General features: G+C 44.4%; 1 protein-coding gene across 1 annotated transcript in view; it reads right to left on the reverse strand.

Moving 5' to 3' along the window:
* Positions 1-229: 229 nt before the first annotated feature.
* TMEM38B (transmembrane protein 38B) overlaps positions 230-18,412 on the reverse strand; it is a 40,275-nt gene continuing 22,092 nt past the window's right edge. Inside the window, exons 3-6 of the mRNA XM_054987665.1 lie at positions 17,627-17,811; positions 15,032-15,119; positions 3,900-4,017; positions 230-2,842 (exon numbers count right to left, since the gene is read on the reverse strand). Of these exons, the coding sequence (XP_054843640.1) occupies positions 2,627-2,842; positions 3,900-4,017; positions 15,032-15,119; positions 17,627-17,811 (607 nt within the window). The 3' untranslated portion in view covers positions 230-2,626. The remainder of the gene's footprint in view (positions 2,843-3,899; positions 4,018-15,031; positions 15,120-17,626; positions 17,812-18,412) is intronic.

Genomic DNA, 18,412 nt, shown 5'->3' on the forward strand with positions numbered 1-18,412 from the left:
TTTACTCAGTCTAATGGAAACAGACTTTCCATAGGACTGCACTGTCAGCCACACGCCATGAATCTCAATGCCTAAACTAGTAGGGAGGGAAAATATACACATAAAATTTATATTCAAAACACTTTGTGTAGTTTGGAAAATGTGCAAAAGTTACAACAGAACAAGGAAACAATGGTATTGCTCATTAAGTGGTTATTTTCTCAGGTTCATATATTAATAAAATAGAACAGAGTTTCAGGGTTTTTTTAATAGCAGGTGTGTAAAATGCACAGTAAATGCAAATACAAAAGAGACCTTTTTGGCCCAACTATAAATGCATTTTTACAATATTTTAAAATACATTTCCACTTCAGTTGGTGCTAAAATGACAACAGCGCAGTCACCACGGAGGTGGTTTAACAACAGCACCAAACACAGTACAAAAATCTAGTACCCCAAAGCATCAAAAGACACACGGTCAGCCCTAAGATATCGCTGAGTTTTCTGGCATAAGCACTGGAAGTACAACATTTGCTGGTGTTTGTCTCAGTGTTTTTCAGCTGCCTGCTAACTAAATTCAAATAATACTATCTTGAAGTTTCTGAGTAAAATCCTTTTGGGATACTGACCCCCCCACCCCAAGGTGGTATCCTGAGCCCAAAAAAGTTGTAAGGCAAAATGCGGACATTCTGGACTTGGCATTCTGAACACTGCACACCTGTTCACACCAAGGTGTGTGACCTGGATGACATATTTTCATTACTTATCAAAAGGATATTGTTCCGCAGGGAGCAAAATAATATATGAAAAGAGTCTGAGCTTGGCTCGGTATGCTCTTTGAACATTCACAGGCTATGCTCACAAAAGTTAGATTTTTTAAAAAAAAAATTGGGCTGTGTTCTTAAGCACCACCGTGACTTGGAAGTCACCTCCACTCAGAGTCAAAACAACTCCCTTCTCCATACCATGTTGACGTTAGTGTTCCACTCCAAATGCCAAAGAAGTTTGGATGTATCTCCTCCGTGCAGACAGGCTGTTAGCAAGAGAAAGGGATAAAAATATTCCTCCGGCATCAGCACTGCACAATGTGACCCAACAAGCCAATGGCAGAGCACTGACCGTGTATTGTGGGCCAGCAACATTCCTGTTCTCGTAGTTCCATGCAGACGGGGGGGGGGGGAAGATTTGTCAGCCCGCTGGGGTTCCACTCTATGTGGCTAACGGTAGGTCACAAGCTGTCCAGGCCTAGCCTACCTCTGACTAGCATCAGAGAACTGATGCTCTGAACGCAATTTCTATTTTGCTAAGAATAATCTGAATTGTATTTGGAGAAAGGCCCATGTTCCTCCCAGAGGAAGTCCTGTCAGATTAAAAGTAGGACTTCATTCAATATGAACTTTTGCTTCAAGTTTCATCGCCCTCTTAAAAGCCAGCAACAAAGGGTGACACTTATGTTTACCGTCGGCTTATCAGAGCATTTCTACAGACGGCAGTTTAAGGCCGTAGAGCCTAAGTTGCCTACATCCCCTTCCTTGCTGCAGCTCAAACTGGCTCCCGAAATGCTCCTCCGGGGGAGGGGGCTGCAAGAACATAATTTTGAGGAGTATTTGGGGCTGCAGAGGAAGGGGGAAGGCAAGAAACTCAAATCCCACAAGGAAAAAGATTACTGTCCAAGTAAACACTCCATTGGATCCTCTGAGTGTACGAAGTTTTAAAACTTAGGAAAGATTTGTGGAAAATGACAAGATTTCTTGTGATTCAAGCCAAGCATGGAAAAAATTTGTACTTCCAGTACAAGAACAACAAGAGTTAAGAAAAATCTGAGTGTTCAGAGGAAGTGACTGAAGACTGAGCTAGCTTCTGAAGTTAGATAGTACAAGTGAATTATCATTTTTTTCCATTGCTGAACGTATTACTTTTTCACAAAAATGCTTCACATTGTTCAACGAGATTAAAACAACATTTTGCATATTACATATTGGGACGGAAACCCTCTGATATTAAACTCTAGGGTAGAATCCGGCCAAGATCAAGTGCTCGCCAGTCCCACATCGTTTCAACAGGAGAGCTCAGTATAAACTTCTCTCTCCCACACTGGATTTGCAAGTTCTTAACACTGGCTGGACCGTACCCAAAATAAGTTATCATCAACAAAAAGAGTCAAGTTTAGCTGTCACATTTTACTGCTACTGGAAAAAAATAATTTATATAAAGTTTTTTTTAAAGCAAGGGGTTTGTTCTCTTAACTAGAAAACTGAACCACAATAAAATTTCTCATACAAGTTAAGATTAAATATAGTCTCATGTTTTATCATTTACATTAGAAAAAATAATCTAGCATGATGTCTAGTGTCCAAATATGAACTCTATTTCACACACGCACACACACAAAATCGGAGGCGCCATGGACCCACACAGCAGTAGCAGACAGGAAGTCCACGGACAATGTTGTCTGTCGGGAGCCCCACTGAAATGGGGCTTAGGCAGGAAACTTCCCTCCAGACTGATCTCTGGAGATAATTGGAGCGTGCCTTTTGCTGCTTGAGTTTCCTCGCACACAATTGTCATTACACATCATTGGGTGGGAGAAACATTAAAATGCATGTATGGCCACAAGCTATTTTGGGCCACCCGCTCCCCACGCTTTTTATTCGGTTTTCTTCGCGTGTCTTTTCTTAACACTATCCCCCGTCTCACCACCGGAGGTGCATTCGCTGACTACTGAGGTGCTGCCGTTATAAGACACTTTGGCCTTGCCCTTTGCTTTCAAGCAGGCTGGCTGGAAACCAAAGAGGAAAGCGCCCAATGCGTTCTCAAGCACAGCAAATGGGGAAGTCCTACATTCCGTCAACGTCATGGTTATCTGCAAAAGGAAAAAAAGCACAGCCAGGACGTGAATCCACAACTAAAAGCAGAACCAACGTGGATAATACCACTAGCAAAATTAGTTCTAGGCAAAACTGTAGGCCACTTCGCAGGATCAAACCCTCATGATGTTTGGACTGCAAGCCAAGTGGATCCCATGCCCAGTTCTGCAATGCACCGAAGTTGCTGCGAATCATTACAAGATGGGTTTGCTCCTAACCACAGCTTGCTCATTGCATCAGGCAGTCCACCTTGAGAACCATGTGGGTTAGTAGGTGGGACAGAAAATATTTTAAGGAAAGAAACACAAACACACAACACCCAAAAAGCATAGTCGAAGGCTGGTGCATTCTTTTATGTTGTGAGACTATGCAAATCTTCCACAAGTTTTGCCATTGCAAACGTGAACAGGCTAAGAAATGCCATTGTATGGGAACTGGTGATGCTATCAATATGTCAATCACAGGAAAACTGCATTGTGGGTAACGATGGAGGATGTTAACTTATCACGTATGTAGTGGTTCTGCGTGGTGACTCTTGAAAGAATTCCCCAAATTAAGATAAATATTCATTTATGAATCTTCTATGATCACTGCTAAAGGGCTCCCTCCTCTGTGTCTTTCTATAGCATAGATGTACTACAAAATAATAATCAATCATGTAAAAGTATCCACATTCAGACTGACAAGTCATGTCAAAGTGCTGTTTAAACTGCCACTACATCTGGGGTTGAAAAGTAGATTCCTGAGCAAAGCCATTTCATTCATCCCTCAGTAGAACAGACAGGGACTTAACATAATTTAAAAGCCATTATAGACTTGGTTTGCAAGATCTGAGCAAGTCTGTTAATGACAAGATGTTTTGGAGGTCTTTCATTCATAGGGTTGCCGTAGGTCGGAGGCGACTTGACGGCTCATAAAACACACACCCAGATTTGGCCTATGAATGTCCATTTCTGAAAACTGAAAGAAGGTCAGATAACCAAAGTGAAAAAAATGGTTCTTTGACATAAGTGCTATTAATTATACCTGCAAACATGTTTTAAAAATACTTACCTTTGTAACTACCAAGAAGACGGTGTAGAAAAACATGAGGTTGTGAACTTCTACTGGAAGGTATAAGGTGTGCTGCATTGTGAAGAGCACTGCCCCTACCAAGCTTATTTTCACAGGGCTAGGAAAGAAAAACACACAAACACAAAAAGGTAAGGCGTACTGTTCTACTCCACAGCCACCACGCATGCACAATAATAAAACGCTGAACATGGTGGCCAGTTATTTGTTAAAAAAAAGTCACCACCATGCACAAGAGTGATCTAGGCTGAAAAGAGAGGCAAACTGTCAATCAGCTTTAATTTATTGATTGCAATTGGTCCCGACCAACCAACAGGCATCATGGTGCAATTTCTAAAGCTGTTTTAATCCAGGGGTGTTACAGTACTCGGGGGGAAGGAAAGCTCATTGATTTTTTTTTCCTGCTAACCATGAGTGGTAGTCTCTTCTTTACTTTGTACTTCCTTCAAAGATCGTTAGCATTAAGACTTGGTTAATATGTACACTGATTTAAATGTAACTGATCAGTGAATAGACTGAGTATTTGAAAGAAGTGGCAAATCAACCAAAAATTCCTTTGTCAACTGACAGCCCCGATGGAATATTTCTGAGAAATGTCTGCTTGCCAATCTATGAGAGAGACAATCCCTACCACGCAGCAACTTTGTTACCTACTTTAGTGCATCCCTCCTGGGTTTTTGTAGAGCTAATCACAAGTAACAATTTATATACTGCTTTGGAATGTTCAAAACACTGCACGTACATCACTTCAGTAATCCTTACAAAAACTTTTAAAGACAAGTTGGCAGTATTGGATCCAGGCTGCGAAAGCAAGGGAATGCCTTGTGCTTGTGGCGGGGTACTGCTTGGTTTTGTTCTTGTTTCCCCACTGACTGAACCCAGTGTCTGGATGCTGTGAATGACACTGGTTCTGCTGAGCTAAGGGGTCCTACATCACATCAGAGAATCACGTCCCACTCAAATCAAACTGAAGCCAAGGACACTGTTTAGATCTGAAGTGATGTACATGCAGTGTTTTGAACATTCCAAAGTAGTATATAAATATATAAACAGTGTCCCTGGCTTCAGTTTGATTTGGGTGGAATGGACGTGATTCTCTGATGTGATGCTGGACCCCTTGATTCACTTCAGTTCTGGGGGGATACATACCCGTGCTTTAGTTTACCTCTGCTGGACTAAGCTGCAACAGTGCCCTTTGCTTCACTTTGGTTTGGGTGGAATGGGCGTGATTCTCTAATGTGATGTTGGTCACCTTGTTTCACTCTGCTTCAGTTTGGTTCTGTTGGGCTTTCTCTGTGATGAATTCAGCTTGCATCTGGGAGCATGCCTTGGCCATGGCAGCCTTGTCCCAGCGTGTTTCTGCAATGGGAGTCAGCTTTGACTTTTTCCCCATAAGAAACAATGGAGTGGCTGGGGCACGTTCAGGGGCCCATATAATTAGCCCCTGGTGTCCAATCTTCCTGAAAGCTGGGGGGGGGGGGTCCTTTAGAAAACAGCCAGGAGTAGGTTCCCTCCAAATTTGGTGAAGTTTGGTTGAAAAATGCCCCCCCAATGATATACACCCTCCTAAACATCTATTGCTTCTTTGGTTACCCTAAACTAATGCTACGTTTTTCTAGTATTAAAGGTTACATAACTCTTTATCAATATTTATAACATGTTAAAAGTTCCAATATTTATGAGAGGCACTTTGTATGTATGCTTGTTAGTTTGTTCTATGTTGTTACAATGTTATATTGTTAATTGTTATTCAGTTAATTGTTATTCAGTTAATTAAACTAAATTAAAAAAAATTAAAATCCCCCCCCCCCGATAGTCCCCGGAGTAGCTGAATTTTACAGAATTTTTTGGAAATAAGGGAATTCTGCATTTTTTTCTCAGATTCAGCAAAAAAAAAATCAGATTTACTGATTTTGGGGGGGGGGGTGCACCCCTTCTGGAGATATCAGGGACTGAACCTGGGACCTTCTGCATGCCAAGCAGATGTTCTACTACTTAGCTGCAGCTCTCTCCAATTTAGGATATAAGATGTTGTGAAACGTCATTACATTTGGTTATGACAAAACCTGCCCAACCACAGCAACACAGAAGGCAATCTATATGCACATAAAGAAAGAGAGGAAGACAGCAAGATGGTCTGCGTCCTACATTTCCACTAGAGCAGCTAAGGATACTTAAGAGGCCAGAAACTAAATCACAGCTTGTCTCTTGAGCAGTGCTAAGAACTATGGCAGAGATGTCAAAAATTAAAGACTCCCCGCTTCATCGGATCACCATCTAGATCAAGTAGCCAAGAATATTCTCTATTGGTTATTTACTATACCAACAGTGCAATCCTATGGAGAGTTACTCCAGTCTAAGCCCATTGAAGTCAATGCCCTTAGACTGGAGTAACTCTCCATAGGATTGTACTAAAAGTTTAGGCAGGCGGAAAGGTAAACGTCATCCTTGACATCCATCATCCGTTTGTTTTTGCCCAAAAAGCTTGAGCATTTCTTCTCTGAATTCACTTTTAACCAACCCTAAATTTCAGTAGTGTAATGCTTTCAGATTATTCATGTATCGCAAATCTCTTTTTTAAATCCTACTAAGTTCTTGGCTCAACAATATTTGCCACAAGATGAGGTCTGCACAAAACATTTCCCCTTTCATCACTGAGTTTTCAACATTCCTTTTTTCATTTGGTTTGCTGCCATTTTCTACATTTAAAGCTCTGTTTTTCCTGGGCCAGTATATATGGAGTGGGGGGGGGGTAGCTGTGGTACTTAATCTGGCAAAAATTATTCTCTCCCCCCCCCCATCATCACTGAAGGATTTAGGTCACATTCCAGAAGGACAGCTCATACCTCAATAAAAAGCCATGCAGGAGCTGTGGCGGAAGAAAGAGACACATACACAAAGCTCACTTTTGGCAACAGCCTGGCTTCCATTGCTGTGTTTCTCTCCTGTCACTCTTTATTACCTAGGACAGTGGCATGGAGGCAGGGTGCCTAAGTGCTTTTGCGCCCCTGCTGTTTTTATCACACTAGAAGTCACAACCTTGTTTTCGAAATAATCGCTTCCACAAAAAAAACCATCAGGAACTCATGCAGGAAGGGCAAGGGGACTTAAAAAATGCCCACTGTGAGCTCGTTTCCCCTTTACAGTGGCAGTCTATGGCCTGCCTGCCAGTTTGGCTTCTTACTTCCTATGGCAGAACTTAAAGTTGGGAGTGATTTAACATTCCCAATTTAGCTTCGGCAAGCTTGAGCTGAAAGCTGTAACTCAAGCAGCACTCCTTGTGAGCACCAAAGGCACGGCTTTCTCTCCCGGCATACTAATGCATCTCACTTCATAGCAGCCTTTTGAATCCTAGCAACAACAACAACAACAACAAAAGGACTTCCATTTGCAATTAATTTTAGTTACTGTTTGGAGATTTACACTTATTGGAAACTAGTGAAGTGTCCATCACTATGACGGGGTGTGCAATTATGAGTGATATATGTACGCCTGCAGCAGGTTCAGTATACTGCAGGGATTCTTCGAGTGACTCCCATCAGGGTAGCGCAGGGCTGTTTGGTGGCAGGACGGGAGTGACTGCAGGTTTCGGTCTCACCTCAGCTGTCCTCCCAAGGGCCCAGGACTGTCAGAAATAGGAATAAAGAAAAAAAATAAAATAGCAATAAATAGAGATTGATTGCACTTGAGAACAAACTCCGATATTGCACTGGACTAATGGGGGCCAGGTCTCCCTCTATAACAGGAGACCTCCGAGCCTGAATGCTCCATTTGCCACTGCTGCTCAACTGGCCAGAGTGCTGGCGCTGGAGAGAGCTCTTCAGAATCACACTTCGCTTCCGGCACAATACAGAAAATGCTGTCAGGGAGCTGCGCTAGCGTTCACCAAAAACACAGAGCCAAGGGAATCCTGAAGCATAACGACCCCAACGTGATGATGTCACTTCCACTTTTGTGCCGGAACTGATGTCACGCACTGGTGCAACACCAAAGATCTTGCCAGTGTCCCCCCAAATCTTGTAGAAAGGTGCCGGCTACAGCTGGCAGCCCTAGGCTGGACCATGCAATGTTACAGCTGTGGAAGATTTAGCTTTACTTAACGCAGTTCTGCTTACGTGTGAGCTCCTGTAAGACTGAAGGCTGATTTTTAGTTTTTGATTAGTGTCGCCGTTAGCAAAAATCAAAAGGCTATCTGAGGCCATCATCACAGTCCAACTTGGAAGCGAAATACAACTTCATCAACAGTCGGGGGGCGCTGAAATACATCCTGCAGAAGCAAAATGCAAGACATACTTGCCCCAGATCATTTGGAGTTTTAAAATCTACACCAGCACTTTTGCTAGAGACCAGTGACCACAGCAGCAAAGCTCCTTTAGGAAAGGTTGTATAGAGTTTCCTACAGCCTGCTGCTGAAAATGTATCTGCATATTGTAGTTTCAGAAAAATGTTCATGGAGAGGCCCATGCAAGTGCTCGTTACAGAAATCCTAAAGGGAGGTAGATCTATGAAAAGGTAGAGCTGGTGTACTAAGACTTCGAAACCACAGCCATTGGAGAATCAAGCAAATGGGTTGTAGATCAACACCCCCACAGTGAAAACTGATCCTTCAGTGGATTTATGCCACTATCCAGAATAGGTGGGTATCTGCTCTCAGCATACCATGATTGCAGCCCTAGTCCGTTGCCTAAGTTGAGACCACCGGTACGGGAGGTCCATCCCTAAGCTTCTTACTACTCACTTGCTTAGTGAAAATGTCTGTCAAATTTACTATTCAAGTGCAGTTGGGAGCTGGGAAATATGGGAGTAGGACTTACCAAAGGCACCCAACATCAACCTTATCCAACCTCTCTAGTATTCTCCCTACTGACAATGGGGCCAGTTCCACCCCACTCCCCACCCCACTACACGAATACTATGCAATACCAGATCTCTTAGGAACAAGGTTTCATGCACTGCTGGGATGTTGCAGGATGAGAAAACTGATGTGGCTTGCCTAACAGAGACTTGGCTACAGGAAAATGACAAGGTGCGTCTATCCCAACTAACTCCCCCTGGCTATGCAGTCCTACACCAACCTTGCTATGGAAGCTGGGGCGGGGGAGTTGCTATTATTCTTCGCGAGTCCTTCCACAGATCTCCGGTACAAGCTATAGCTGGTATTGACTGCTTGTTCCTGTCCCTGGGAATTAAAGACAGACTGGGGGTATCCTGCTTGAGTACAGACCACCCAGATCCCCCATAAGCCCCCTTTCTGAGTTGACAGAGCTGCTAGCAGACACGGTGCTGGAGACACCTAGACTTATTGTCCTGGGAGAAGTCAACATCCATGCTGAGCGTTCCAAGTCAGGCCCGGCTCTGGAATTTATGGCTTCCCTGGCAACCCTAGGCCTCTCTCAAATAGTGTCAGGCCCTACACAGGAAAGAGGCCACACACTAGACTTAATATTTTGCACTGAGCCTCTGAGGAGAAGTCTTATTTCAACATCAGAGACTCAGTCTGAACCATGGGCAGATTACCATCTGCTGAAGACAAAAGTGAATATGGCCCCAACACCTCACAAAGTAGGGGGCCTGGTTAAAATGACTGGCCCACATAGGCTCACAGACCCTTCCAGATTCCAGAATGTCTTGGGGGATTTTAGAATTCCAGACGCACGCGCCACAGAAGCTGCTGTAGGAGTGCGGAACGCAAAGCTCCTTGAAGCTATTGACACCATTGCTCCTTGTCAACCCCTCCGGCCCTTGGGACAGAAGCCGGCACCATGGTTCACCTTCTAACTTCTACAGACACCTTCTAACCCCTAAATCTGAACCTTTACAGTCCCAAGAACAGACGATTAGCTGCGGGGCCTTTGCTAAGTTTTTTGCTGATAAAATACGCTCTGATCTAGACGCTAGCTGCGATGAAAACGGGATGGAAGAAATACTTAATACTCCTTCTGGCCTATATTTGGACTGCTTTGAACCAATTACAATGACAGACCTTAACAGGATGCTGGCATTCATGAAAGCCACTACTTGTGTGCTTGATCCTTGCCCATCTTGGCTGTTAAAATCAAGTAAAGAGCACATAAATGAACCACTGAGATCTACTGTAAGTCAATCACTAACTCAGGGCACCTTCCCCTCTGCTCAAACAGGAAGTTATTCATCCGCTAATTAAAAAACATCCCTAGACAAAACTGATGTGGCCAATTATCGCCCAGTCTCTAATCTGTCCTATGTGGGCAAAGTGATTGAGAGGGTGGTAGCTGACCAACTCAGATCTTCTTGGAATACTCTAGCACTCCAGACCCTTTCCAGTCTGGATTCAGCCCAGGGCGTGGGACAGAGACAGCTCTAGTAGCATTAGTGGATGATCTCCGTCTGAATATAGACAAAGGCCATGCCTCCTTACTGCTCCCCCTGGATCTGTCTGCAGCCTTTGACACAGTAGACCATGCCATCCTGTTGAGGCATTTAGGAACAGAAGTGGGCATCAGAGGATGTGCCCTGGACTGGATTAAATCATTTCTCATGGAACGGACTCAAAGGGTTGCCGTCGGAGATCAGCTATCTCCAGAATGGGAGCTATCTTGCGGGGTTCTGCAGGGCGCAATCTTATCTCCCATGCCAAACCTTTAGGAGAACTCATTCCCAGCTATGGAGTTGGATGTCATCAATAGGCAGAAGACACCCAACTCTATATCTCACTATCCAGGTCCCCACAGGATGCAGTAGACATCTTAAATCATTGCCTGACAGCCGAGGTGAAATGGCTGAAAAATAACAAATTGAACCCAGACAAGACTGAAGTGATGCTTGTTGGGAAGCCAGAGATCTTGAAAGACATTGTACTCCCCACTTTCAATGGAGCTTGTTTGACCCTGGCTGACTCGGTTAAGAGCCTAGGGGTTATACTGGATCCAGCGCAACTACTAGAAAAACAAGTTAAGGCAGCCGCAAAAAATGCTTTCTACAACCTCACTCTACCCTGGAAGATGGCTTCTTACCTCGACACAGCTGACCTGGCCACCCGGATCCATGCTATGGTGACATCAAGGCTTGACTATTGTAATGTATTATACGTTGGTCTCCCATCAAAGTTAACTAGGAGGCTCCAATTGGTGCAAAATGCTGCAGCTCAACTATTAACAGGAGCATGAACATCACTCACATCCTACAGTCACTCCATTGGCTACCTATCAGTTAATGTGCTCAATTCAAGGTACTGGTTATCACATACAAAGCTCTTCATGGCCTTGGCCCAACATACCTATGGGACAGCCTCCCTTCCTATGTCCCTCCATGGTAGCGTCGCTCATCTGAACAGGGTCTCTTGCGGGTACCAGCCTGCACATGGGTGAAACCAACACCAAGCCCGTACACGGGCTTTCTCTGTGGTGGCCCCTACCCTATGGAACGGCCTGCCTGAGGAGGTCAGGAGAGCTCACACACTCTTGGCTTTCTGCAAACAATGCAAAACTTATTGTAGGGACGGGGCCTGAGAAGTTTCACTAATGAGTTAGGAACCATATACTTCACTATTACGTTGCCTTACATATTATCTGTTGGTTTAAATATGTACTCCTATATACTACTTGTGCTTCATGTTGTCTAATGTCAGTCCTAGAATTGATTACGTCCTGTTTCAGCAATTCTTCAACCTCGCATTGGATCCTTGCTATTATTATTTCGATTTATAAATGCTATGTCTTTGTAATCTTGTATTCAGTTACCCTATGACATTGTTTATGGAAATGTCCTTGACACTGTATGGAAATGCCTGCCCTTGTCCTTGCCACTGCTTGTATTGATCTCACACTATGTAATCTGCCTTGAGTCTCAGCGAGAAAGGCGGAATATAAATTACATACATAAATAAATAAAAATAATCTCCATCTTTAGCAAGATTGATTTCTAGCCTACTGGCAACAGCCAGTCTACCGCTGCTTCCCAGACAGCCGTTCAAGGGTTCCACTGCCTCAGTGGAATGAAAGGATTTTATTTCATGCCAAGCATAGCTCATCTTCATGGGATCCTATGAGCAATGCTAGTTGAAAGAATGTTTAGCTGTGTGATCCTACTTTGAATTGGTTTTAACCTACTTGAAGTATTTTCTTGCTGCTGCCCATTGCATCAGTGGTCTTTTGAGGTCCAGCAGCACCCCCACCCAAGCTACAATCCTGCTCTTTCAGGGGGAGTGCAACCTCCTCCAAGGCAGGCCGAATCCGGGGTCCTTGACCAGCCTCACCATTGAGAAACAGGACCCCAAGTCTTGTCTGGACTGAGCTGTAGTTTACTGGCCCTCATTCATCCCATTAACATCTCCAGGCGCCCGCTAAAACGGCCCCCTACCTTGACACAGCTGATCTGGGCACCTGGATCCCTAGCACAGTGACTTAAGAGACTCGACTGCTGCAACACCTTCTACCTAGGTCCCCTCTTGAAGTCGACTCAAAGACTCCAACTAGAGCAAAATGCTGCAGGTCAATTATCATCAGAAGCTAGGTGGAGCATGCAGTTTACTGCCATTTTGCAGTCACACCACTGGCTGCCCGTCAGTTACTGGGCTCAATTCAAGGTATTGGCTTTCACATACAGACCCGTCATTGCCTTGGTCCCTCCTGTCTATAGGACTAACTCGAGTGAAATGTCCTGCCCCTTGAGGCTCCCTGGCACCTACCCTACTCTCTTTTAGGTGCAGAGCAAAACCATTTCTGTTTACTCAGGCATTTTTTAATTATATTTTTTGAGTTGCTTTTACAATCTGCTTTTAGCCCAAAGAATGTTACGAGGATTGGCAAGATGGTTTACGTTCGAGGTTTTTAACAGTTTGATTTTATCCTGCTGTAGTTTGTGAGCCACCTTGAGCAGGTCCTCTGAAGAGGCAGCATACAAGTGTTTTTATAATGGCTTTCAAATTCAGGTTTTCACATTCTGAGTAAGAATACCGCAGAGATCAACAGACTGACGGAAAGCATAGCTTGGCACAGTCGTTCCAAAGCTAGACGAGTTTTAATGACCTTCAACTTCTTAAACATGCAGACTCACAGAACATTTCCACCAGCTGATCACGTATCCTCATTGCGCCATCAGCATGGAACAAACTGTCCAACTTCAACGTTTTAAAGGCTGCACAGAGCCAGTCTGATACAGGGGCCGGAGTGTTGGACTAGGAACTGGGCCACCCACGTTTGACTCCTTGCTCTGCTACAGAAACTTGCTAGGCAACCTTGAGCCAATCCCACACTCTCAGCCTCTTCCCTCACAGGGTTGTTGTGAGGATAACATGGAGGAAAGAATGGTATAAGCTGCTTTGGGCACCTACTGGGGAAGAGTACCAATGTAGCAAAATAAATAAATAAACAGACCACACTTACAGGGGAGAAAATCCCATTCGAAGCATTAACTGCTTAGCAATGAAAAACTTTAAAAAAAAACAGCCACGTTTTTCCAGCTGTGATACAGGGAATCCTGGATCCTTAAAAGTTTATGAAATTTATTACACAATGGAAAAAAAATCAGAGCTAAACTACAAGAGATGAATCACATGACAATGCTCGTGTGAAAGGAGTTGCAATGTTAGCTGGAAAGTTGAGTTTTAAAAGACAGATCGGAAGGCTTTGTCAATTTCCCCTCTCTACAGAGCCAGCAAAGATGGCTACTCAGAGGAATTTCCTCTTCTCCTCCTAGAAGGGGAGGTGAAACTGACAGAGCCTTTGGGAGGCAAAGAGGAAATTAACAAACCCTCTGAGGAGCCATCTTAGCTGGCTCTGTAGAGAATGGAAATTGACAAAGCCTTCTGATCTGTCTTTTAAAACTCAACTTTCCGGCTAACATTGCGACTCCCTTCACATGCGTGTCCTTGTGCAATTCGTCTCTTGTAGTTTAACTCTCAGTAGAACTTTCTTTAGAAAACTGCACACACCCTTATTGAAGCTTTCCCTTGCAATACACTATCACAGGGAGTGTTGGGATTAAGACAGGGTGACAGCAGGAGTATTCCGTATGGAGGCAGGACACAGTGGCCCTATTGTGGAAGCAGCAGCAAGCACCACGGCTTCCTCACAGCCCTACCATTAGTTATTTGCGTTGTTGAGAAAACCAATGCAGGGACAACTGCAGCTCCCCACCAAGCACCATATTCATCTTAAAGGGGAAAAAAGGGGCCTCACAAGTTGTGTGTTTGGACTGAACATGAAGTTATATGGAGACTTTCCAAAACAAGGGGCATCCTGCTGTCCACACAGGGCAAAACCAGGGCTTTTTTCCAGCCAGAATGCAGTGGAATGGAGTTCCGGCACCTCTTGAAAATGGTCACATGACCGGTGGCCCCGCCCCCTGATCTCCAGACAGAGGGGAGTTGAGATTGCCCTCTGCACTACTGGAGTGTCACGGAGGGCAATCTAAACTCCCCTCTGTCTGGAGATCAGGGGGTGGGGCCACTGGCCATGTGACCATTTTCACCAAGGGTGATTTAAACTTTAAAAAACTCCCCCCTTGTTCTAGCTGACCCAAAGTGACGTCATTGTGCGGTCCTGAGTTCCACCACTGAGTTCCACCACTTTTCCCAGAAAAAAAGCCCTGGGCAAAACTACAATAATATACAACATTCAATTTAGATACAGCCCTTCAGGACAACTTAACGCCCACTCAGAGCGGTTTACAAAGTGTGTTATTATTATCCTCAGGACAATCATCCTGTGAGGTGGGTGGGGCTGAGAGAGCTCTGAGAGAGCTGTGACAGACTCAAGGTCACCCAGCTGGCTTCAAGCGGAGGAGTGAGGAATCAAGCCCGGTTCTCCAGATTAGAGTCCCGCCGCTCTTAACCACTACACCAAATTTACTCTCCATGTGGAACTCACCAGCAATGTGCTTTGTTTGACTGTCGCCTAGCATGTGTCCTAGAATCCCCCGTGGTGTGCACGGGACCCAAAGCAGATGCTCAGGGAGTTTCCCAACTGACGAGTCAGTGTGGAAAGCATCAAGGAAGAAAGCTGGGAAGCTGCTGTTTTGTAGCATACATTTTAAAGAGTCCAGCATCTGAAGAACTGCTCACACAGAACTTTGAATGCACAGGAAAAACCATTCCCGGAACTGAGTCCAATTGTCATATGCTTTTCACCACTTACTAGGACATCTTCAGCAGTTCATTAGTCTCCGGCCTCCACACACCTCTCACCAACTGTTCAAAGTTAGATATTAGGCCACCACCGGCTCCTGATAATTCAATGACAAAAAAAAAGGCATGTTAGACATCTGTAAAGCGGTTCAAAAAGGAATCCCATAATTCAATCCAGCTTCTAGTTAGGCCAACTGCAAAGTTGTAACACTACTTTCTGAGGGAACAAGATACACCCCTCAAGCTATAGACATGAAAACAGCGACCTACTTTACAGTCAACGAAATTGGATCCTCAATTTGCAACTCCTTAGGAAGCATCCTATTATCAGAGGGCGAGCCCTAATACATTTTATGAGGAAGAAATTCAGCCAGAATCATCTTCAATTCTGTCAAAGCTGAACAGTGCAAAGAATAGAGGCAGCAAACATCACACGGAACTCTGGAACTGAGAATTTTTAACTGTCTCATTTAGCAAGAAACCAGCAAGCTTCAAAAGAGGGCAGCCTTAAATCTTCCTGGGAAGAGAGGCAATCCAGAAAGCATAAGACATGAAACTGTCTTATGAGGTAGGGAGTGTCAGTAGTGTACACAGGGCTTTTTTTCAGCGGGAACGGGGTGGAACAGAGTTCCAGAACCTCTTGAAAATGGTCACATGGCTGGTGGCCCCGCCCCCTGATCTCCAGACAGAGGAGTTTAGATTGCCCTCGCAGAGGGCAATCTAAACTCCTCTCTGTCTGGAGATCAGGGGGCGGGGCCACCAGCCATGTGACCATTTTCTCCAAGGGCAACCCACTGAGTTCCACCACCTCTTTTCCCAGAAAAAAAAGCCCTGAGTGTACACAATACCTGTCTAGCAAGCATCAACAACTGGAGGCTGCTAGACCAAATCCACTCCCAACAGGGATTGTAACTCCAACCCTGGCTGATCTAGAGGCAAGACACATTCACAGAGAGGGCAATTTTGCATAGGCAGCTAGCCAGAAAATTTTGTGACACGATCTCTTGCTTCTTCTTTTTATGCCACATACGGCCGGCATAAGTAACGCGTGGGCAAGTTCACCAAAATGGTTACAGCAGAATGTTTGTCAAGTAGCAGCTGGCTGACGACGACCCTGTAGGGGGTGATTCAGAGATTGCCATAACCTGCCTCTGCGTAGCAACCCTGGACATTCTTGGTGGTCTCCCTCCCAAGTCCTAGCCAAGGCCGACCCTGCTTAGCTTCTGAGATCTCATGAGATCGGGTTAGTGTGGGCCATCCAGGTCAGGGCCAGAAAGTTACTAGAGTCTTAAAATCTGACTGGTTGAAGCCCTGTACTTACAACCACCATATTTTTTATATAAATCTCTCAAAGAAACAAAAATGTTTTTAAAGCACAGGAAATATAAGGTATAGGCACTTTAGTCAAGAAGCCTACAGATAAGAAACTCTCTTTAGCAGAGATGATAAAGTTCTCCATTTAATAAATTTTATCCACCACTCCTCCGAGAAGTTCAGAGTGGCATACGCTACTTTCCTCTCCTTCATTTTTATCTTCACAACAAACCTGTGAGTTAGGTTTGACTGAGTGTGCATGATTGGCCTACGGTTACTCAAAAAGTTTCATGGCAAAGGAAGGGTCTGAAGCAGGGAGTCTCAGAGCAAAACTACAAGTGACTTTCTTCACGTGGAGAACACTAGGTTTTTCTTGCAAGGTTACCTGGGAAGTGAAGTCCAAGTGGTCCTTCCCCTCTCTGTTGGAATCGCTGCCTGAAGAGCCACACGAGGGCTTCGTTTGGGGGCGGGCAGCTGCTACTTTCTCCCAGAGCATCCTGCAGCAGATCCTTCCATTGTCGCTGCGGCTGAAGCTTCACCGATGCGGCCGCTTTCTCCAGAGCAGCTCCCCGGGAGCAGGCAGCCTGCAGGATGCCCTGGGAGAAAGTAGCAGCTGCCTGCCCCCAAACGAAGCCCTCTTGTGGCTCTTCAGGCAGCGATTCTAACAGAGGGGAAGGACCACTCGGACTTCACTTCCCAGGTAACCTTGTGAGAAAAATCTAGTGTTCTCCACGTGAAGGAAGTCACTTGTAGTCATACTCTTAGATCCTAATCTGACACTCTGGCTACGCAGTGCCTAAATTCACAATTACTTGAAAGGGATCCTGCCGGCGTTATGCCTCCTAGAGATGGAACTCCCAGAACTGACGCAGTACTCAAACATTTTGTGAGTCAAGGAAAGTTATTTTCCCTAACTGCCAGCACACTTGGCCAACTCTAGCTCAACTGCAGCATTAGCCATTGGAACAAACAGCTAAACTAGGATCCTTTTATGCACACCTAACCTTGTACTAAACCGAAGTAAGTGGGACACACTTCCAAGTAAATATGCATTGAACTGTAATCCTAAGCATGCCTACCCTTCTAAAATCTGATTAACTTCTGAGTAAACGTAAGTGTGTGAGGCTCTATATGTTAAAAAACAAGAGAAGCCAAGAGAAAAACAAAAGATGTAGGTAAGTTTGCCTGTCCTCGAAAAGGACGCCATCAAAAGAGTCACCATTAAAGCCCTGATCGGAAGTATTCAAATAATTTGCTATTTTTTTAAAAAAAGAGAGTTCTCAGACATTACCTCTGGCCCAACCGACTGCTATCATGACTATCCACGCATTTTTGTAGTGGCTGTGTGCATGAGTGACTCCACCCGTTATTTTCCACGTCCTAGTCACTTCCTTCATCCCTGAAACCAACAATCTAATAGGCAGGCAAGACACGTAACGATAGAAAAGATTGTGCGGACAATAAAATATAAGATACCTAAAAAAAAAAAAGAAGAAAAGAGTTTTAACTTTAAGACACAAAAACACATTTGCAACTAGGAAAAAAAGCTGACAAAGGGGAAACAAAGTGCAGAACTCTTTATGATTTTGAAGTTAAATAACTGCAGAATTATCAGTGCTGTCGCCCATTTAAAAACTCTTCTATCAACTAATTCTCCTGGATTTTCAGTAAATGAATTTCAATAAATGTAACAATGTACATCTGTTAAAATATTCATATATACCCAAGAGGAACACTACCCTGTATATAAGATGAACAGGTAAGAACTTCCCCCAAGCTCTGCTCTGTGCCTCCCCGCCCCCCCCCCGAGGTGAGCAATCAGAGACATGGCTTTTTCAGTGGTAGCCCCTCACCTCTGGAACAAACCACTCCTTGGAGTTTGCCTGGCAAAGACCCTACTCTTTTGGGCACCAGACTAAAAATTTTCCCAGGCTTTTAATCAAGAGGCTGTTCTTTTAAAATCTTTTTTACAATCTGCCTGGGAATTCTTTTATATGCCTCTTAAAAGCTGTTTAATGCTTTACTTTGTAAGCCACCTCTGGAGAGGCAGTATAGAAGTTTAATAAATATAAACCAG

The sequence above is a fragment of the Eublepharis macularius genome, chromosome 8, assembly GCF_028583425.1.
Source record: "Eublepharis macularius isolate TG4126 chromosome 8, MPM_Emac_v1.0, whole genome shotgun sequence".
NCBI classification, from domain to species: Eukaryota; Metazoa; Chordata; class Lepidosauria; order Squamata; family Eublepharidae; genus Eublepharis; species Eublepharis macularius.